Source organism: Sminthopsis crassicaudata, chromosome 6 (genome assembly GCF_048593235.1).
Source record: "Sminthopsis crassicaudata isolate SCR6 chromosome 6, ASM4859323v1, whole genome shotgun sequence".
Taxonomy (NCBI): domain Eukaryota; kingdom Metazoa; phylum Chordata; class Mammalia; order Dasyuromorphia; family Dasyuridae; genus Sminthopsis; species Sminthopsis crassicaudata.
Window position 1 is genome coordinate 121,311,416 of NC_133622.1, and position 24,095 is coordinate 121,335,510.

At 32.9% G+C, this 24,095-nt stretch overlaps 1 protein-coding gene across 2 annotated transcripts in view; it reads right to left on the reverse strand.

Moving 5' to 3' along the window:
* PPA2 (inorganic pyrophosphatase 2) overlaps positions 1-24,095 on the reverse strand; it is a 119,222-nt gene that overhangs the window by 13,559 nt on the left and 81,568 nt on the right. The window contains exon 8 of one of the 2 annotated variants that reach the window (XM_074275159.1): positions 1,662-1,789. In XM_074275159.1, coding sequence (XP_074131260.1) covers positions 1,662-1,789 — 128 coding nt within the window. Of the gene's footprint in view, positions 1-1,652; positions 1,790-24,095 lie in introns of both variants that reach the window. The other variant, XM_074275158.1, reaches the window with a different exon arrangement.

The following is a 24,095-nucleotide window of genomic DNA, read 5'->3' on the forward strand; positions in this document are numbered from 1 at the left end:
GTTATTTGGAATTGGGATTCAATGAGATTGTCTATTTTTTAAATAGCTGTGATAATATGGATAAAAGAATGGAAGCATCTCTGTAACTATCTTGGATGGATGAATTATAGTTAGCCCCCAAGTTCTGTAGGGTTTTGAGACCACAATTTTAAACAATTAACTTCAAGCAGCAATAAATACAATTATCTTGCATCTGAAATTTAAAAATCAATATACAAATAATATCTTTAACAAACTATTAGTTATGCCCATCATGTCATACTATATCCTCTTCTGCTCTCCTCCTTTATCCATTCTGTCCTAGATTTATGTGCATTGTTCTCCTTTTATACACTCAAAATATATAAACATTTTTGAGGTTTTGGGTTTTTTTCTTGATGCTATTTCACATAAATGCTTCCCTATTTTTGTTCCTTATACTTGTCATTCTTGATTATATTCCATTTGATTACTTCTCACCCATTACCAAATAGTTAGATATTTTGCTTGTTCCCGGTTTTTGTTTTTGTTTTTGACCATTACAAATAATGCTGATTTAATTATCTTTAAATGGTTCTTTAACCATAGCTCCCCTCTCCCTCCACATCTTTCTGCAGATAATGCCATTAGGATACATACTTAGATTATAAGATCAAAAGATATTAATTTTGTAACCCAAAATACTATCGAAAATGATTCCACCAATTTGAAAATTCATTGACAATGTAGGAATGTGACCATTTCTTTTGTCCAGCATTTAATTAGTCTTTTTTAATTATTATTTTGGATAATTTACTGGATACTTATGTTAAATAAAATAAATAGAAAATAATAGAGGGTAGCTAGATGGTAGAGTAGACAGAATAGCAGCCTTGGAGTCAGGAGAACCTGAGTTCAAATCTGGCCTCAGACACTTAAATATCTCATATGTGATGTTTTCTGTGACTTTGCCTATACCCTAGGTTTTGCCTAAGGTTTTTTGTAAACAAACAAACAAAAACCAAAAGTATATTAAGAAAGTATATTCCCATGCCACAGGAAATTTGTACATGAGAATTTGAGTAAACATGAACAAATGTATTGAAAAGTCAAGGAGCATATTCTTATGATTGTGAATTTAACTGAAAATTATATAATCTATGTCTATTTTTAGGTTGTTTTTAAATATATACCAATTTTTTTGTTTTTATCTTTATGTATGATTTCACTATTGTAGGAAATTCCTGATAGGAAATTCCCTCTATCAAGCATCTCTTTCTGATATTAGACCACCTTTATAATCTGTACATAGTGTTGTCTCTCATCTCATTTATTAGAGGCCAACCGTATATTAACTAAATGTATTCTTCTTAAAAAAAAAAGTCAAATTTATTTCAAGATATTTTCTAAGGATTATGAAGTTTCTTTGTCTGATAGGTTGGGAGAAGGAATGTCATCTCATATGTATTTTCTACAAACATTTTTTCAGTTCCCCTGATAATTCACTAATGAAAACTCTTGGAAATGATTCTTTAAATAAAATGACAAACAAAATATCTGCTTAAATACATATGACATCAAATTAGGAACACATCAAAGAGCCTTTTTTGTTCACATCATATGCAGATATTCACATCATTTTAAGAAGCACCCATCAGTAAGATGAGTTATGAAAAGCACGTCAAAATGCATACCATCTTTACCTGGTCTTTAAACTCTCCATTAAAAGCAAATTTATTTTCTGGTTTTCCATCAGGCACTTTGTACAATCGGAACCAGTCAAGTGTTGCTTCAAGGTAACTTGGTTTATGTTTCCGCACATCATCGATATCTGTAAACAACAACAAAAGAAAGTTTTGTTTGAAAAACAATTGTCACTTTTTTTTTTTTTTTTTTAAGTTCAGAAAGGTGGAAATTTGGTGTGCAGACCTGAGATTGAGGTCAAGTAGATGAATCAGCTCCCACACTTCCTGGCTTTCAGTAAATCTTTTCTGAATTGATCAATTATTATTTCTTGTTTAATATTATTGAACATTCATTCACTATGGTGAACCTAACACAGTGTCTGGTACAAAGAAAACACTTGTTGACATAAGCATGTGAAAAAAATTATTAAAAAATTTTTTTTTTAATTGACTCTAACACTTTTGGAATATTTCAATAGGAGTAATATAATTACCTCCCAAACATTCCCCACATTACCTTGACAAGCTACTCATACCTGATAGGGCATTACATATCCTAGTTGGGAACTTGTGAAGTAGGACCACTTATTCAGAAGATTAGCATCAGTAGGGGCAGAGTAAAAAAGACTTGGAAGAATCTTAAGTTTGAAACAAAATGTTCCATTTTTCTGTGAAAGAAGTACTTTGTTCCTTAGATCTCTAATTTTTAGCAGTTACCCTTGGATTTTAACTCTGGCTCTGAATCTACTCAGTAAATCATTATGGAAATGGATTCATCTGGATACATCTCTCTTTTCTTATCTTAGTCTCACATGCCCCTGCCCCTGCCACTGGGAAGAATAAGCTTTTCTCTCATTCCTAAATGCTAAATCCTAAGACTCCCATTGCAGTGGGAATGGGAGAATTTCCTTGGTCCTTCTGGGGGCTCCTAGAATTACAGGAGCTGGGTGGAGCCATGGATAGAGTTCTGGACCTGGAGTAGGGAAGACCTAAGTTCAAATTTGGTCTCAGTATTAGTGGTATGACTCTGCCTCAGTTCTTCAAATGTAAAGGGGGGGCTGGGTAATAACAGCATCTCCCTCACAGAATTATTGTAAAGAACAAATAAGATAACATAATAAAGCACTTAGCATAGTACCTGCCATAGTGTGGGTATTATATAAATATTTATTTTTCTTCCTCTCCTTCCCCCCACCCCATCACAGAACTCTGAAAAATAGCATTTGAGGCTGAAAAGTCACAAAATCTGGCTTAGGACAAATTGCAAAGTCCAGAAGGTACTTAAGAGTCCTCAATTTTGTTCATTACATAGGGTACTGATCCAGAACAAATTATTTTTGTTCATCTACCCCAAAGATTCATTACAAACTGGCCAACAGTGAATTTTATAATATTCCATCTGATTGGGTAATGCTCTCTGCTGGGCCACAACCACATCACCCTGAAGTGGTGATACGGAGTCTTTGGAAGGTGGGAGTCTTTTGAAGTCCCCTGGTGTTGAGATGGTTTAATTAGAAAATCTAATGACTCCAATATGAAAAGGGAAAGCTTGCTATAAGCAGAGATAATTTCATTCTTTGCATTTGTATTCTTAAGAACTAGAAGAATGCCTAGCACAAAGTAGGTTGTCTTAATAAATACTTGCTGATTCACTAATTAAAAAGCCCAACTAAGAGAGTTCCCACAAGTAGAAAACCAAAAGAGACAGTAAAGTACCTCTCTATTGCTTTGCTAAATGGAAAGATATGGGGAACATTTTTAAGTTCATACACAAATACCCAGGAATTGATTAAAGCAAAACACTGAAAAACAGAGGGAAGGAAATGAGCCTGGAGAAAGCTTAGCAAGCTTTCTTCCAGACCACAAGCAACCTGACCATACAAGATCAGAATGAGAGCATTTATGGCTGAGATTGGATAAGAGCAACAAATAGATATAAAATGATACATATCTGTCAATATTTCTAGAGCCATCTGTTCTTATCATCAACTACAGTGAACTACTAAAACTGGAATCCAAAACCTCAGTAGCTCTGGGACTATGGCAATTAATGACTCCTAACTAGAAGCAAAGGGAGGAAATCCATGTTGAATTCAAAGCCAAAACTATAAGATGTTTCCAATAAGGAAAGATATATAAATTCAGCTATTTAGTCCCTACTTTCCACAGAAAAAGTTTAAGTACTGAGACTATGGCATTGAAAGTTCAGTGGACTTAAAATTATCTTTAAAAAATTTTTCTTTGCATTACTAACACTAAAATAAGTATAAAGTAAGTAAAATAATAGTCCATTGCAATTTTTTTTTTTTTTTTAACCAAAGGCGCTATTTCTAGGATTTACTAACATCTAGCATTTACTGAGAGATTACTGGGTATCAATAGGGTTAAGGAAACACATGGAATCTATCCCTATATCTGCAACCTGGATGAACTTAGGCTTCACTTGACCCTCTACCTCCATTTCCCCATTTCATAAAAAAGAGGGTTATGACAAGGAAAGATAATGCTGAATGTTGGAGGGGATGTGGGAAAATCGGGACACTGATACATTGTTGGTGGAATTGTGAATACATCCAGCCATTCTGGAGAGTGATTTGGAACTATGCTCAAAAAGTTACCAAAATGTGCATACCCTTTGATCCAGCAGCATTACTGTTGGGCTTGTATCCCAAAGAGATCTTAAAGAAGGGAAAGGGACCTGTATGTGCAAGAATGTTTGTGGCAGTCCTTTTTGTAGTGGCCAGAAACTGGAAACCGAGTGGATGCCCATCAATTGGAGAATGGTTGAATAAATTGTGGTATATGAATATTATGGAACATTATTGTTATGTAAGAAATGACCAACAGGATGATTTCAGAAAAGCCTGGAGAGACTTACATGAATTGATGCTGAGTAAAATGAAAAGGACCAGGAGATCATTATATACTTCAACAACAATACTATATGATAATTAATTCTGATGGACGAGGCCCTCTCCAACAATGAGATGAACGATATCAGTTCCAATAGAGCACTAATGAACTTAACCAGCTACACCCAAGGAAAGAACTCTGGGAGTTGACTACGAACCACTACATAAAATTCCCACCTGCATTTTTTATTTCCTTCATGGGATAATTGTACACTGTTTCAAAGTCCAATTCTTTTTGTACAGCAAAATAACTGTTTGGATATGTATCCATCTGTTGTATTTAACTTATACTTTAACATATTTAACATGTATTGGTCAACCTGCCATCTAGGGGAAGGGGTAGGGAGAAGGAGGGGAAAAGTTGGAACAAAAGGTTTTGCAATTGTTAGTGCTGAAAAATTACCTATGCATAAAATTTTTGTTAAAAAAAGAAAGAGCCAAAAAATTTAAAAAAAAATTTTAAAAAGAGTGTTAGACTATCTAAGATTTCTTTCCGGTTTAATTCTAGAATCCATCCAGCCCAAAAATTTCTATGATGTTACTGACCTACAGTAATGCCACAACCTTAATGAGTTCTAATGTCTCTCACACCACAGATGTAAAGGAAACTAATCAGCTAATGAAGTTGCTGTTTGTCCTTCATGGAGTGGTGTTTTGATTTTCACTATGAACTAGATTAAAGTGAAGCAGAGTTGCACAAAGTTGTCAGCCTCACCTTTCTCTTCCAGCATCATTAAAGTCCCATAGCAAGACAAAAAATGACTGGATGCAGTGAATGATCTTGGTGTCTCCCAACTCTAAGTAGTCCACAGGGTCCATTTCATCTGCTTTCATGGCCAATGGAAAAAACTTTTCTCATATGCCTATTCTGCTAAGGAAAATCTTCACATGCTTAGATATCCCCCTAACTCACTAACAGATTTAAGACCCAATAGTTACTTTCCCTGGTTTAGTCCATCTGCTAGAAGTTTTACCAGGGAGTGGCCGCTGCACATGTTATAGCTTTAGGTAAGAGTTGGGTGACAGGTGGACACCAAAGATGGATAAGAAGATCAGAAAAGGGCTAACGAAGCCTACATCCCCCTAACTCTGATATAATCCAGGTGATAAAATACAAAATGAGTACCCATATCTGAAAGATAAGCATGTAAAATACAGAATTCACCTTTTTAGAAGAAAAAAAAAACAAAAACATTTTTAACAGGTATACTCTGCTTTAAGAATACTGGAAGACTCATTGAACTTTAGAAGCAGAAGGGATATCAGCCTCATCTAATCCAAATCTCCATTTTACAGATGCAAGGTCATATCTATTTTTTGATAGAAATGAAACAAAAGTCCCTATCTTCAGTTTCCCAGACCACAACCATCCTGCTTCTCAGAAAAAACATGAAACATGGATCTGCTAACTGAAGGGCCTGAAGAGACTAATGGCTACTACATCAATGAATCTTAAGGAAACAACCACTTACAACTTGTAGCTACATCAACTTCTTTGGTTATATGATTAAATGACTTTCCTAATAATCTACAAATAATAGAGAAAATAGAAATGAAGTTAGGAAAATTCATCTCCTTTGATGAATAATGATCGAAATATTTTTTTCCTGATCAGTGAGAATTCAAATACCAATAACAAATAATGTAAATGAAAGTGACAGGATCATATTTTGGGAAAGCAAGTCTTAAATGTATGACATGTAGCAAAAGAAAACTGTCACCATGTATATATTTATTGCTAAGCACTGTGAACAGAATACCTCAAAACACAGCAGAGGGAAAATTTTCATACTGTCAACAAAAGCTGTAGCCTGATATGAACACACCCATATGGGGATTTTAATTTTTCCAACAGATGTTCAGGCAAATTTGTACATTAATTCTTTTTTTTTTTTTTTGAAATGTACCACAAACAAAATCTGTGCATATTTTAGTATATATTTTAGTATAATTTAATGGTGTTTTAGTCAAGGTGTCCTTTTGAGTTGTCTGACAAAACAATATGTTTCTTAAAATGCTCAAATATATGTTTGGAGTCCAGCATTTTGAATGTTTGGAATTTAACAAGCTAAATTAAAGTCTAAAAACTCAGAAACAGAAGAGAGTTATATTTCTAACATAGGCAGCTCTGTCTCTTTGGTTGTTGTTGTTGTTTTTTTTCCTCCCACAAAGAAGAACCTACTAATTAGAAGGATAGAAAGCTCTGGTGGGACAGCAGGAGCTAAAAGACTCCATGTGGACTGAAAAAATGTATCTTCTAGGATACTAGTGAAAAGAAAAGCTGCATCTTTATATGCCACTTTGAAAATTCAAGAATAAAGTAACTTAATATAAAACCCTAAACTATTTCCCTAATAGGCACCCTTAATAAAAACTTGGTCCTTTTTCCTTTTTATCTAAATTAGCAAAGGGAGCCAGGTTTTTCTCATTCTTTTCAGTGTTCCTTTTACATTTTCATGAAAACATAAGAATATTACATACAAGTCTTTCAAAATTCAAGAACAAAATTTGAAAGTCATTCAAGCCTGGATGTTAAAAGAAAACCAGTAAGTCAGAATTATTATTAATTGTCCTTGTATTAATGCAATAAGTACATGAAGATGAAAATGTATCTTGCTAGTTTTGGAGGGGCTAATAATTTATAACAAATATTCATTTTTTGTAGAAAAAGGCAGTTTAAAAACAGAATATATTTTTGGAATCTTAACTCCAGAAGAAAAAAATAATAGAGAAAAGTAAAGATTAGGCCAGAGTGAACTTAAGTTGGATTCAAAGTGTCAAAGATGAAGGAGAAATAACCTTGAAAAAAGATATTAAAAGGCAGTATCTACTCTAGACAAAATCAAAGAGACCAATGAAACAGGAACATTTCAGATTTTTTTTTTAATGGAGCATTGAAAATTTAAATCAGAACTATCTGCAAATAATGCTAAAACACAACTTTAAGCCAGAGCTGTTAACAAATTTAGGATTCTTTCCTAAGCAACTGACCAGTCTCTACACATGGCACCAGCAGTGGGATTCATTTGGATCTATGCTGCCTAACTGCATATTAGGTTGGACTTCTTGATTCACAATCTTTCATCATAAATCTGTCTTTCTTTCCTGAATCATTGCCTAGCTGGGTGTTCATTCTACATACTATCACAACAAATGGATATCACCTTTCTGTGATACCTATACATAATCATTTGGATGCATAAAATGAGAAAAAGGAGCTGATCTTATTCCTATTGGCTTATATTTGTAACCAAGGCTCCTATCTGTTATCAATTTCTGTTTGTCCTTTCTTTCCTAAACATACAGGTCTCTCAACATGTTATGGCCTACTTCCCAGTCGGGTATTTCTCAGCCATCCTCAACCCTTTCTTCATCTAAATAAATGTTACAGTTCTATTACAATGAAATAGTCAACATGCCTCTAAGACAGTAAACACATTTTTAATCAGGATCCACAGATCTGCACCCAAAAATAGGGTCTTCAACCATTATTTCACTCCCCATATCCAACAATTATTCCTGGCCAAGTTAGGACAATTGAATTCTATTATTCCTTCCCATCTTAGAATTTGAGCAAGTCTTCTCCTTCCCCTGCTCAGCCTTTCTAAAAATGAGATATATTCCTGCTTTTCTCTTTCCATCTTTGTATTTCACATCAACTCTTCCCTAACCACTAACATAATCTGACTAGGATGAGCCCCTGTAAATTATCCTAAAATTCCAAAGAAGCCTCAAAAGACAACTAGAAATACAAGAGGAGAAAGAAGAGAAGCTACAGCCAGCCATCATTAGCAGTCTTGTTGAAACATCATTTCATGTGCTTGGTACTTTTTAATCTACAATTGCTTTTCCACCTTCCAAACAATCTGAGAATGAGTTGGGAGGGAAGGAGGAGCACGTATTATCCCTATTATAGGGATAATTAAAAAGAGACTTAGGAAGCTTAAATGACTTATTTTGCCCAAGATCACAAAATGGAAGAGCTTTCAAATTTGACCCAATGTTGCCTAACTATAAACACCAGGATATCCTGGTAAAGTTCCAGCTGATTAATGCTTTTTATTGTTATTTGTCATTTTTTTCTTTATTTCCATTTTGTTGTTAATATGGAGCAATGTTTATGTTTTTTAGTATCTTCCCACTTTACTAAAATAGTAATTAATAGGCTTATGTATTTATCAGTGTGGTTATTCTGTCTCATGGAGCAAATCAGAGAATATTTATGCTGTTTTATTTTGCACGACTTTTTCATTTCCTCCCATAAATCTTTTTGATTGGAGAGAGTGAAAATATGAGGTAGGGGAATACAATCAATATAATGGAGATCCTCCTTTGACTATCCTGATATTATGTGGGTACCAATGGAGCATGTGTTTTATCCATGTTATCTTCCAAGCCTGCTATTAAATAGGCCCATCATCTTTTCGTAAGTGTCTCTGATAATATCTTTTATGCTTCTTCACCGTTTTTTTGTTGGTAATGTGCTGTGGCCTACTTGTGCCTACCATGGATATCTCTCTAAAGTCTTTTGAGCATTCTGGAACTTTAAATCTGCAGAGACTGTGGTATGCATGAGTTATAGTCCCATGAGATCACTGCAAGAATACTGGTGTTTAAAATAATGAAGTTTTTTCAGGGAGATGTTTAGATTATTAAAAGCACTATACAGTTTCCCAAAGGTAATACAGCTTTCTGACCTAATTAATTCTACATCATTCTATGGTGTCTATCCACATCTAATATATGTGTACAGGTTTTGTGTGTGTGTGTGTGTGTGTGTGTGTGTGTGTGTGTGTGTGTGTGTGTGTGTGTGTCTGGTGATGACCTTACCTTTCTGAGCTATCAATCTATCCAGTTCCCTTGGTGTATGCTTAGCTCAGTAGCTGGCACATAGTAGATGCTTAATAGATGCTTATTGACTGACCGACTGATAACTGCATATGCTAGTTTGGACAACAGACATTCTTTAATTTGCTTTTTCTAGTATAAATAGATAGAGGAAACTCTTTTGAATGATTATAGACTTTGCTTGGGAGGCTCTGCAATATTTCAAGATGTGATATAATTAGTATAATATCATTTGCAAACAGGAGCATCTAGAGTTTCTCACAGTTATAAATAATTCTTCTTTTTAGATTTTCTTCTGGACACCTTCTAGGACAGTAGAAACACAAGTGGCAAGAACATGTCCCTCTGTTTTCTGCCTTACTTATACTGATAATCATAAGGACAGTGTGAAAAAAAAATTCTCTATTGTTTCATCTTTCAAGCAACTTTGTGTGTTCTTTTCTAAAAATAGAAATATATATATATATATATATATATATATATATACATTCACACATGTACATATGCCTACATAAATGCATACGCACATATACATATACATACGTCTAAAACAATATTAATATAGCTGCCATATAATATAGATTTGAGGGAGGATTTTCAAAGAAATAATGGTCTATTATTTACAGTAAGTCAACATCATGAGTCATCATTGGTTCATTCCTTAATGTTATTGTACTGCTTCTTGATCATTTTCTATGCCAAAAATCCTGCCCAGAGATGGTTTCTTTTGTTAAAAGAATTACAGGTCATTGATTTGGGGGCTTTTTGTTAGTCCATCTTTTTTTTGGTAAATGAAAGGATATGCTCAGTTTTTCTGGAGAGGTATTTTTGGGGCTACTGCACAAGATTTCCTTGGGTAGTCACTTTTGGTCCAGTGAGAAAAACACTGGTTTTAGAGTCAGAAATCTTGGGTTCAAATCCCAATTCTGTGATTAACATATGATTTTTAAGCAAATCACTTAATTTTCTGGGTATGTATCCTCATTGGGTATAAAATGAAAAAGTGGGACTAAACAACTTAGTCTCTTTTTTCATTTGTCATCTTGAGAAATCCTATACAAATCTGAGTTGTTGCTTTTTTTCTTAATTTTTTACAATATTCTTTTTGCTGCTGACTTTCTGCAATTTAACAACTATATTTTTAAGTGAGTTAATCTTGGAGTTCTTCTACTTACATAGGAGATATGATTCACACCGTGTGTTCAATGTTTTTCAGAAATTTTCTGTATGATTATTCTCATATATGGTATTCTGATTCTGCTTCAGATATGATCCTCTTCCTTTTTCCCCTAGGAAAATCACCTTGGTTCTGGGATACAGGGTTCTTGCCCAGAATTTAGCTGCCAAGTCATTTTCAAGTCCTTTCTAATCAAAGGCTTAGAATCTAGCTATCCTCAAATTCTGGGTTCTCTAAGTTGAGATTCTTTTCTTAACTAGAATCAGACTTGCCATTCACTTCCTTGCCACTTCAAACTATACTCTTCTACCCCTTTTTGGACTTTCTTTGTATGTTAACTTTCCCTATTAGAAATAAGCTTTTTAAGGGCAAGAGTTGCTTGCTTGTCTTTTTACCTTCAGTACTTAGTTTGTACCAGTGCTTGCCTTCCTTCTTTCTGACAGATGATAATTCTCCCACTGTCTTTCTGAGTTGTTCTGATTTCTAGATTTATAACCTTCATTTCAAGCAATCTCAAGTTCCTGTTGTACTCCTTTTAAGATTTTAACTTATTCTGTTTTATCTACATGTTTTACTTTCAAATGGATGATTTTGTTTCTCATAGAATTCAGTAACTAAAAAAAGCCTTGTGGTATAACAGAAAAAGAAAAAAACAAACAAACAAACATGGAATTGGCTGAGACAAATCATCTAATCTGAATCCTAACTAATATTTTTTACCTGTGTGACATTGGGTAAATCTCTGAAGGTATTATGTTTTGTCATCCATAACATGGCCTTAAACTACAAGCAAGGCATCTTCTAGCTTCAATCCTGCATTTTTATGACTCATTGATAGTTAAAAGTTGTTCTCATGTTCGTGATTTAAATATTCTTTTATGGATTTTTATTTCCATTGTTACAGATACTAGGTCTCCTTGTATTTTTCTCTCTAAATTTATTACCCAACTTGAAAATTTTTCGGATAGTACCATTTTTGCTTCTAGGACTCTTTGTTGCATTGCTCTTTCCTTTTTTCTGGGAAACATTCCTCACTTATACTGATAAAATATTTATTGACTATATTGATGCCTTCCCCCTTACTCATTTTCTTAGTTATTATTTTTTTGTTTTTCCAAGAGATGATTTTTCCTATATTTCTTCTGAATTATTATTCTTTTCATTTATTTGGCATATTTATGGCAATGCTGAGGCAATAAAAGCAAAGTCAGGTGAGTTATGATCATCCATTCAGTCATCTCGCTGGAATTCCCACAGGTTCTTTCCTAAGGTTATTCAAGTAGCAAAACAAGGATCTGAATCCATGTTCTACCCATATCCAAATGTCAAGACATCTACTGAGTCTCTATGATTAAATAATCAGTTACCCTAGTGAACTGATGTGATTAGAATTTGTTACTCATATTCTCCAATAAGTCACTGACTGAAAGATCAAAGACAACCAATTCTAAATTACAAAGGTGAAATTTAGAACTACAGGCTAGTTTCCCTCTCCCTATTATTTCTTTGAGAGGTAGGATTTTCCCCCCACATTTTTGTGTATCCAGTGACTAAGCAATACCTATACTATTTAAAGTACTTTTTTTAAAAGTTTAATTAATTTAATACTTTCATTAAAGTAGTATTCTCCAAAGTACACACACACACACACACACACACACACACACACACACACACACACACACAGTTATATGCTAAGCTAATATAATTCATTTTAGTATTAACTTAAATATGAAGAATAAGGCAAACAAGCTTATTATCCAAAAGAGCACAGAATGTATCCCAAAGATTTTTTTAAGTGATTTTGAGACAACCTGAAGTTTCAGATTATCCATGGCACTACTTATAGCCTCTAGTTGACTTGAAGAACAAAGCTGAAAACTACCTTCTGAGTTTAAAAAGCCCCACAGAACTAAACAACATTTATGAATACTATACAATTTAGCTCACTTCAAGCAATTTTAGCTTACTAACAATTTAGCTTTCTGCAGACTAGAATATCAAGTGAGCAGCAAATTAGGAAGGATGAATATATATTTGAAAGGATAGGTAGAAAAATATATCTATTCTATGGTTAATTGAAAGCTCATAGTTATAAAAACTGAGGATTAGGAAAAATAATAAATCTCTTTCATAATATTACATTGATTATCTTTGTTCTTTCCTGAACAATCAAAATGAAACAAAGCAAAACACCTAATTTTGATCTCATACTAGCAATTGGTTAAAGAAATGAACCATGCATGGTAGGGAGATCCCAATTCAATAAGACAAAAGATTAAAAGACATTTATACAAAACTACTATTTCAGTGTTACCGATGCTGCTTTTCACCAAGCTAAACATGTGTGCAACTAATACTAAACAAAATCTGGGAAAGCAAGGACATATGTTTTTAATAACATCTTATAAACATTTACAGGAAACAGCTATTTCATTCTATATAAAGGCACCCACTACATTTTTTGCATAATAAATAGAGGTTTCAGCACAGAAAATTGATTTTCTTTGAATGATATATGCTTGAGCTCACTAAAAAAATTTCATATTCTTCCCTTAGTTCTTTCTATATATACAAACACACTATATATACAAACATATGCATAATCTACAAGCTAATGAGCAGGATGTTTCACTTTAGGTGTCATTCTCTATTCTGTTCCCCTTTCACTTCTCCTTATGCTATTGCCAGTCAAGTTAAGTTTATACTGAAAAAGTTTTTGAAATCATTAAAATATATTAATATATTTCTTAAAGATAAATGAATCCACTTTCTAAAAGAAACCTAAACAGAGGATCATATAAAAGAGTCAACAGATATTGTAACAGCAAATACTTGTGGGAATGTGTTGTTATATAAAATTTTTATCCCCAAAATTATTAGTTTATAAATAGATCCACAGGTTGCCCCCATTCTGTGAGAATGGCTATAAAGAATTAATAAATCATATTTATGGAATGTTTGCAAGTTATGTTTGTACCCCTCTGCAGTAACCAAAAGTTTCTTTAATCTTCCTATCTTCAAACTAGCAAATATTTACTGAGAACTGATTATATGCAAGCTCTAGTACTAAGCTGATTTAAGTGTAAAAGGGAATAGTACTGATGTTCTTGGTTGCTACAGAGAGTCTGAGTTACAAATATTTAACATAAACATTCTATGCAAAATAATGACTAATTCTACAAAAGACTCTCTCAAGCTTTCTTTGAGGCTAATAATCTTCTACTTTCTTTCCATTCAGGACAGCAATCTCATAGTTCTGTACTCACAGCACAGTTTTCCCCCTCCTTCTCTTTATATTACTAGTCTTACACTGTTTATTTCCTCATCTCACTGTCCTTCTCCCTCTACCCTCCTCTAACTTTCCTTGTCTCTGAATCTTTTTACTTACCCTTCCCCCTCCCCTCCTCCTGCTTTACTTCCTTATATTCTCCTTCTCTCTCCCTTTATTCTTTCCAGATACAATTCTTTTAACTTGTATTTCCCTTAGTTTGTCTTTCAACTCTTGTTCAATTACCTCACAAAAATTTTTATTTTCATTTGTTCCATTCCCTCACTTTACTATGACCTAGAAAATGATTCAGATCATAGTTGCAAAGCCAAAAGCAATGGTAATGATATACTTTTATCACAAAAACAAATATCACAAGTCCTGAAGTAAATTTAATGTCATAACTAGAGTCATCAACCATTAAAACTCTTTTAAGTAACCAGAATTTCTTTTCAGACTTTTTACAAGTCTCCAATTGCCTTTTCATCCTTCCCTATAATCAAATCCTGCTTTTCAAAAACAAGCATTCATAATATATTTTATTCAATTCTGTTTTGTTTTTAATTACTAGCATTTTAATAGCACTATTTCTCACTGTAAATATTACTGTTTGAGCTGTACTAAAGGTAAATGGGCTACCCTGAGAACCTAACCAACATGCATAACATTTCTCCAGGAAAAGGTCTTCTAAGTTTAAGCAACTGACAAAAAACTTTTGGAATGTAATACTTTTTAAAATGTGGAAAGATAGTCTTTTGCTCATTCCCCTTAAAAATAATAGCAAAGACAATCTATCTCTTTTTTACCCCAATAAGCCAGAACATAAGGTAATACCAGTCTGACTGAGAGACTGTCAAAAAGAACATGTCAAAAAGTAGGGTAAGGAAGGCTGAAAATGATAGTTATTAGTATTTCTTTAAATTGAAAGGGAGATTTGCTTAGATTGCCTGTACCTAAACAGGCCCTCTCATAGCACCAGAGCAACTTCACATTATAGATAATTTTTAAATCCTATGAATACTTTCTTTTATAGAAGGGCAAACTGTTAATTTTACAACTTTCTTAGAGCTAATTTAGTAAGGACTAGAACTCAAGCCTTTTAATTACCATTAAAATTCTGTCCTACCGTACTACATAATGATCAATTAAAACCTAATAACACTAAGAGCTTAAGGAAAGTCTCAGAATAAGATAGGTCATAAAATGAACTACAATAATTTAATTCCAATCTTAACTATATCTTGAAAATTTCTTTTACTCAGCCTAATGTAACATAATGTTCTAGCAATCAAAACAATAAAAAAAAAAAATCCTCGGATTTTTTTGATCTTTGCATCATCCTTGGAGAAAGTGAGAATTTTATCATTAAAATCTTAATATTCTGAGGATCAGAAACAACAACCAAACAGAATCAAGTAGGTTATGTGTCCTTCTTTCTCAAAATGACACTATTATATTAGAGTCAATTTCCACTGCATCCAACTGTGATTGATCAGACCAATACAAGCTTAGAATGCTCTGCAACAGGTTGCACACAAATAGTCCATATGAACATTTGGGATGACTTCTCTAACTTTGTGCATCTAACATTTCTTCTGAGGTAATTCAATTCTGCTTTGCTCATACTGCATAGCACCTTCCCTGATGAGGGCATCATTGATAATATACCGTATGCCTAACAAATCCACCATCCATCTTATTCCATTGTCCTTTGTATTACTTGCAACTTTGATTAAAGTATGTGGCAAAAGATGGCATCATAAATTTATTTCCTGTTATATTTCTATTTGATTTTCCATTTATCAAATAATGAATCCTCTCTCAGTTTTGATTTTTCAATAATCTTTATCTATTTGAATCTTCCTTACATTTCTATTCTATTCCACTGGTGGGTTTTTTTTTTTTCTTATTTGATGCTCAATAACAAAGAGTTTGTATAATAATTGCTTTATAATATATTTTAAACTTTGAGTGAGCAAGTTATATATCAGCTCATTTTCCCCAAAGTATCCCATAATACCCTTGCTATTTTATTCTTTTAAAAAATCTAGCAGTTTCTTACTAATAGATTGATGAGTCTTTCTCTACATTTAGCCTACCTTTCAGAAAACATGCAAAAAATATTAAAATCAAATTTATCAGTTACTTTGTCTGTTTGTCTTTTAAAAATAACTTTTTTATAGATACTACTGAAATAATTTGTTTTGTTTGTAAAAAAAAAAAAAATAAAGCCCTACATGTAGAGCTTTATTTAGCTAGTAAAAATTCAGGTCAAAGAAATTCAGAGTTTCTACATATTTTTCTCTATCTCAAAAAGATTTTACATTGAAAAAAACTGTTACATAGACTATTTGGCTTTTATATTTCTATTATTTCAATTTAAAATTGCATATATGTGAAACACATGAAATGAAAATCTGGCTTTGTGTAATACTAGTTCAACTACTTTAATAAACTTTACTTATTATTAACATAATTTAGTCATTTAATGTTGCAATGATATATTTGCAATAGCTCCACTTGTGGCTCAATTTTATTTTATGATTTTTTTTTCATTTTTAAATAAGTAAAAGTTATTAATAGATGACAGGCTTTACTGCTGGAAAAAAGGACCAACAACAAAAAACAAAAAATTCAATATATTTAAAGATGGCAAGAAATCCTGTGTAATTTAAAAGTGAAAAAGGCCACAAGGACCCAAATCACTTCATTTTGACATAAGGTCCTTAGGCACCACAGTCTGCTCTGAAAAGGATTAAACACCTGCCAAATGAATAATTGAAACACTGGATTTGAAAGAGATTAATTTCACAAAGATTATACAGATAGCATTAGATTAATCTAAAAATAGCATTGAATTTAGTTCTTTCACAATTCAGGTTCTAATTTCCCTAGTACCCAGGTAATATCCTGGTAATAATTTCCAAGCTTGGGAAGCTCTCTTTTCAAGGTGTTTAGGAACTATTTAAAGCATGACTTCTCAGAACCTAATTGCAGAGAACTAAATGGTATCCTAGTGGCCCCAAAATGGACTTCCTTAAGCATCCAATTTACTCAAAGGAGGTGTTCCCAAGGATAAGTGAAAATCTGACTTCCCATTTTTTTAGATTTAGCTATGAAGCCTACAGAGGTAGTGGTACAAATGTAACTGGCAACATGAATTTCCTTCTAATTGAAGTAAATATGCTTTTTCTGTCTTATATAACTGAAAAAGTAAGCAGTTGTGTTCAGTCTTCCAAAATTCTAAGCAACTCAAAAATATAAATAACATTCTATTCTAATCAAAGTTTATACATTTATAAGTATAAAAGTTCTTAATTCTGAACAAAGCTAACCTACTTTAAAATTTCTGTGACAATATGCAGAATAAATTTGAAAAGGAAAATTGTCTAAAAACTAAAATAGGTATATTTGTTTAATTTAAATTTTTTTCTCTTTTCTTTTAAAATTTTGAATCTCAAAATCTCTCTTCTTCTCAATTCTCCTGCCTGTCACTGAGAAATCAAGCAATATGATATCAATTATACATATATCCATATTAGCCATATTGTCAAAAAAAAAAAGTAAGAATAAATTTGCCTTCAGATTTCATAAGTTCTCTCCCAGAGATGCACAGTATTTTTTCATCAAAAGTCCAAAGGATCTTGAATCAATATATTGCTCAGAGTAGTAGAGCCTTGTACTGAGTCTTCTTTCTCACTTCCCTTTGTTCATATAATTGTCTTCCCGTGATTTTTTTTTCTGAAACCACTCATTATTTCTTACTTATAGCATAAAAGTACTCCACAATTATATGCCACAATTTATTCCCCAAATGATGAGCATCCCTTCAACTTTCAATTCATTGTTCCCACCAAAACAAAGAGCTGCTATATTTTTTTTGTATATTTAGGTCCTTTTTCTTTGATTTCTTTGGGGTACCGACTTTGTGGTGGTATTACTGAGTTAAAAGGGTCATATCTTGACAATCCTTTAGGGACAGTTCCACATTGTCCTCCAGGATGATAATAGGGCCAATTTACAACTCTATCAAGAATTCATTAATGCACCTATTTTTCCTCATGCCCTTTGTCATTTCTGATTGGAGTGAGATAGTAGCTCAGAATTGTTTTCATTTTAATTTCTCTTACCAATACTGATATAGAGTACTTTTTTTCATATGATTATAATTAACTTTGAGTTCTTCTGAAAAATACCTGTACGTAGTCTTTAACCACTTATTAATTAGAAATAGATCTAATTTTTATAAATTTGATTCAGTTCCCTATATATTTGAGAAATAAGGCCTTTATCAAAGAAATATACTGTAAAAAATTATTATTACCTCATGGTCTAAGATATCTTTTAGCAAAATGTAGTTTACCTGATTAACTTTAATTAAGTTGATTTTTGCTGATATCATGGTTCTAACTCTGTCTTTTTTATTCCAACTGAAGCATATTAGCTTCTGCTCTTTGTCCTTTATTTTAGTGTATGTTTTCCGATTTCAAGTGTGTCTCTTGTAAAGAACACATCACTATATTCTGGTTTCTAATCAATTCTACTTTTAGCTTACATTTTATAGGTAAATTCATTCCATTGTTTCTCTCAATTCCATTTTCTTCTACTTATTCTACAACTATTGCTACTGCTGCAATATGTGTACTCTGGATAGATCTCCATCTCAGGGTCACAGACTTCTCCTGCTGATATTAATATTTCACCCTAAGCTTTTATTGGTTCTGCCATTCCAAAATATGATTTGAAGTGTTATTTTAAAATTTGGCAAGAGGAGGACAAATATTAAAAGGTATCAGCTGGGGTGATGCCTCTAATCCCTCATATCGGCTTTACTGTCCCAGCATGTTTATTTTCAAAGCAAATCAAATTGACTTCTAATCACTATAAGTAAAGTGGTTTGGTGGGGGAGAGGAAGTAGAATTGGGGTTTTTTTTTAATACTATTTTGTTTGATTTTTCCCCAATCTGCTACTAAGATAGAATATGAATTAATAAAAAAAATAACTGCTACAACATTACATACCTAACTTATTACTACACAGAATACCAATAATGTGACAAGGATTTTGAAACATATCTCACAAACATGTTATTTTTTTCTAAGTCATTTAATGTTTTTGTTTCACTTTCTGACAGTAGTATTAAGTTTTAACTGCCAAATATTTGTATTGCCATCATAACAGAACTGCCCATCCCTCCCTAGGACAAATCTCAATTTTATCATAAAATATATTTAAGTTCAAACAAATACACAAAGAATTCCATATGGTTTGATTTGTGAAAGAAAGGAATGGAACTTTCACATTCTAGCCTATTCACTCAAGTCACTAAAATGTATTATATAAAAAGTATTTGTTTTCCCTTCATTCTAGATAAAAGAAATTAAGGAAATTACTTGCCTGTTTCTGGGATATCCTCCCTGCTGTCATTTTATCACCGACAAGTAACAACTGACATAACCTATGTACTCAGAATCCTAAGCTGAGATGCTCATCTCTAAAATCCATATAGTATATAAACTGTACTAAGACAGGACCTAGGGAAATTAAGTTCTTGTCATGGCTCCATCACTACTTAATTATGTGATCTTTTAAGAAAGTTTTCCTCATTTGCAGAATGAATGGATCAGACTAGATCATTCTTAACTACATAAGCAAATTTTTTAAAATAAAAAAAATCCCACAAAAGATCATATTTAAGATAACATATAATTATATATATGTATATATATATACCTCATATATCATTATATATACCTCATATTTTATATAGTTTCCCCTTTTATTTCTACTGTTATTTTTTTTCTGTACTTAAAAAAAGCTGGATGACATAACAATCACCTACCTACCTTACAGACCTTTTAAAAATATTAATTTAATTGTTAGTACTCATCATGTATTTTTTGTCCAGTGACCTACCACTATTATAATAGAAGAAATGAAGTGTATCCATTCTGTCATTTTCTTGATTAATCAAAACAGATGACATAAAGAAGTTGCAGCAAAATGAAAGCATGGCTCAGAGATTCTCCTTGGAAAAGCAAATAAAAGACCTAGCAGGGTTGGTTGGATTTTTCAGCCAAAGAAAGAAAGAAATATAACTTCATAGAATATTCATCTCACATGAAAAATCATATGATCTCAAGATTAGAAAACACCTGAGAGAACAGGTGTTCCAACCCCATTTTTCAACATTTTTCCCCCCAAAAAATTAGATCTATTTTGGTTTCAAGACCTCTCCTTATCTCTTCATAGGTTACCACCCTTTACAACAAATTTAAAAGGAGAGGGGGAATCAATTCAGTAAAATTTATCAATAAATCAAAAAAGCTTGACAAATGCAATATTTTACACCCATAGTCTCTCACCTCTGCAAAAATTGGGGAGGTACTTTCTTATATATTTGATTTTGGCCCAACTTTAGACATTAAAATTTTATACCATTCAGTTAAAATTGTTTTTTTTTTTTAAAGTCAGGAATTATATGAGCAAAATTACGAAACACTTGCCAAAAAATAAAGTCAGATTTAAATAATTGGAAAGACATTCGGTGCTCTTGGATAGGGTCGAGCAAATATAATAAAGATGATAATACTCCCCAAACTAATCTATTTATTTAGTGCTATACCAATCAGACTCCCAAGAAACTATTTTAATGACCTAGAAAAAATAACAACAAAATTCATATGGAAGAATAAAAGGTCAAGAATTGCAAGGGAACTAATGAAAAAAAAGTCAGATGAAGGTGGTCTAGGTGTACCTGATCTAAAGCTATATTATATAGCAGCAGTCATCAAAACCATTTGGTATTGGCTAAGAAATAGACCGGTAGATCAGTGGAACAGATTAGATACAAAGGACAAAAAGGGTACATCTATAGCAATCTAGTCTTTGACAAACCCAAAGATACCAACATTAGGGATAATAATTCATTAATTGAAAAAAACTATTGGGAAAACTGGAAATTAGTATGGCAGAAATTAGATATGGATCCACACTTAACACCATATACCAAGATAAGATCAAAATGGGTCCATGATTTAGGCATAAAGAATGAGATCATAAATAGATTAGAGGAACAGAGAATAGTCTAACTCTCAGACCTGTGGAGGAGGAAGGAATTTATGACCAGAGGAGAACTAGAGATCATTATTGATCACAAAATAGAAGATTTTGATTACATCAAACTAAAAAGTTTCTGTACAGACAATACTAATGCAAACAAGATTAGAAGGGAAGTAACAAATTGGGAAAATATTTTTACAATTAAAGGTTCTGATAAAGGTCTCATTTCCAAAATATATAGAGAACTGACCCTAATTTATAAGAAATCAAACCATTCTCCAATTGATAAATGGTCAAAGGAAATGAACAGACAATTCTCAGATGATGAAATTGAAATTATATCCACTCATATGAAAGAGTGTTCCAAATCACTACTGATCAGAGAAATGCAAATTAAGACAACTCTGAGATACCACTACACACCTGTCAGATTGGCTAAGATGACAGGAACAAATAATGATGAATGTTGGAGGGGATGTGGGGAAACTGGGACACTGATACATTGTTGGTGGAGTTGTGAAAGAATCCAGCCATTCTGGAGAGCAATTTGGAACTATGCCCAAAAAGTTATCGGATTTTGCATACCCTTTGATCCAGCAGTGCTACTACTGGACTTATATCCCAAAGAAATACTAAAGAAGGGAAAGGGACCTGTGTGTGCCAAAATGTTTGTGGCAGCTCTTTTCGTAGTGGCTAGAAACTGGAAGTTGAATGGATGTCCATCAATTGGAGAATGGTTGGGTAAATTATGGTATATGAAGGTTATGGAATATTATTGCTCTGTAAGAAATGACCAGCAGGAGAAATACAGAGAGGTTTGGAAAGACTTACGTCAACTGATGCTGAGTGAAATGAATAGAACCACAAGATCGCTGTACACTTCAATGCTGTATGAAGATGTATTCTGATGGAAGTGGATATCTTCAACATAAAGAAGATCCAACTCACTTCCAGTTGATCAATGATGGAGAGAAACAACTACACCCAGAGAAAGAACACTGGGAAGTGAATGTAAATTGTTAGCACTACTGTCTATCTACCCAGGTTACTTATACCTTCGGAATCTAATACTTAACGTGCAACAAGAAAATTGGATTTACACACATATATTGTATCTAGGTTAGACTGTAACACATGAAAATTATGGGATTGCCTGTCATGGGGGGAGGGAGTAGAGGGAGGGAGGGGAAAATTTGGAAAAATGAATACAAGGGATAATGTTATTTTAAAAATTACTCATGCATATATATTGTCAAAAAATTATAATTATAAAATAAAAAAAATTGTTTTCTTTTTCTTATAGTTATATTACAAATAAATACCAATGAAGAAAAACCAAAATTGGTCATTTTTTAAAAAGTAAAGATGCCCTTCTCTCATTTCTATTGTTAATTAATAATCTCATGAGAAGGGAATGGTGCTTACTTTGTAAAGACATATGTCTGGATATTTGTTTGAGAAGCATATCTGTCAAAACAAAGTTTATCAGTAAATTTTATTTCCCCTAAACAAACAAAAAAAAAAAATGAGAAAATTGGGAAGGTATTAGATGTGTCAAGTACATCAAGTACATAAAAACATCAGAAGAAATGAAACTATGCCTTAATGAAGAAGAAACAGCTATAGATAAGTCTCTTCACAATATGCTATCTTAATGCAGTGAAATCACTAATTACTTGAAGCAAAGGTCCCAAAAAAAGGAGATTAGAAAGGATAAAGAAACGAAGAAGATATTATGTATGATAATAACATCTCTAACTCAACCTAGTTAACTAGATGTCGACTTTGAAAAATGAAAAACAAAAATAAAATAAAAAAAAACTCCTGCCTTGTTATTAGGGAGAGAGAAGGATAGTAGCCACAAAGAAGCCCCAAGTCCCCAGAAACTACCTAAAGTCAGAAACAATCTCCTTGCAAAAGAGGGAAACAGTAACCAAAAGCAATGACTTCCATTTAGGATGTGAGCTCATACATAAGACATTATAGAAGAAAATTAACAAATGATCACAAGCAGCTTTACCTCATAAAACAGCAAAATGCAAATGACCAGAACATTAGCCTGTCAAGAATTTGATATGAGATCTATCACTCAGGTCATAGGACTTAGATCTTGGGAGAGACCTTAAGAGATCATGTAATCCAACTGTTTAACTTTGCAAATGATCAAACTGAGGCTCAGACAAACATAGTAGCAGAAGAAGGTTCAAATTTTGGCCCTTGGATTTCAAATCATTGGACTTTGTGCTATCCATTAAATAGTCAGAACCAATGTCCTTTTCTCATTCCAAACCCTTACTGCTCTTTTCATTTGACAGATTTCACCCCTTTCTCCTCATGGATATTCTTTTACCTCTGTTTTTTTGTGATGCTGCTCTCTCTCAATCTTCTTCCATCTAACTAATCACTCTCCTGGTCTACTTTGCTGGTTCTTTAATGAATACAACCTTTTAATTGTAGATATACTCCATATTTCTGTCTTTTTTTTTTTTTCATTTCTCTCTTTATGCCTTCTTTCCCAATGATCTCATGGATTTAGTTACGCAGATTATTGCTGTTGAGTCCATTTAGTTGTACCCAATTCTTTATGTTCCCATTTTGGAATTTTCTTGGCAAAGATAATGGAATAATTTGACATTTCCTTCTTCAGTCCATTTTACAAATAGGGTTAAATGATTTGCAGAGCTAGTAAATGTTTGAGCCGAGATTTGAACTGATGAAAATCTTTCCTATCCACTGCATCACCTAACTGCTCTTCTGTGCAGATTACCCCAATTCTTATATGTCCAACCCTAAACTCTCCTGATTTTTAATCCCACATTTCCAGCTGCATGTCACATAGGCAGCTCAAAGTAATTATATCAAAAACTATCATTTCCCACAATCTATTCTGGGCTTTTAATTTATTTCTCTCAAGGACATCATCACCCCTCTTTTTTAATGAAGATTCACAAGTAGAATGACCTTATTCTCCCACCTGTTTAATCAATCACCAAATCTAATTAATTCTACTCCAGAGGTCTCTTTTATAAGAATGTAAGTTCCTTGAAGGTACATACTATTTTTTCTTTGTATTTCCAGCACTTATCACAGTGCCTTGACTGTGGTAAACAATTAATTGATTTCTCACATTTGTCCTCACAACTATCCTAAGTCCTTTGCTAGACTGTTGCATTGCCTTCTA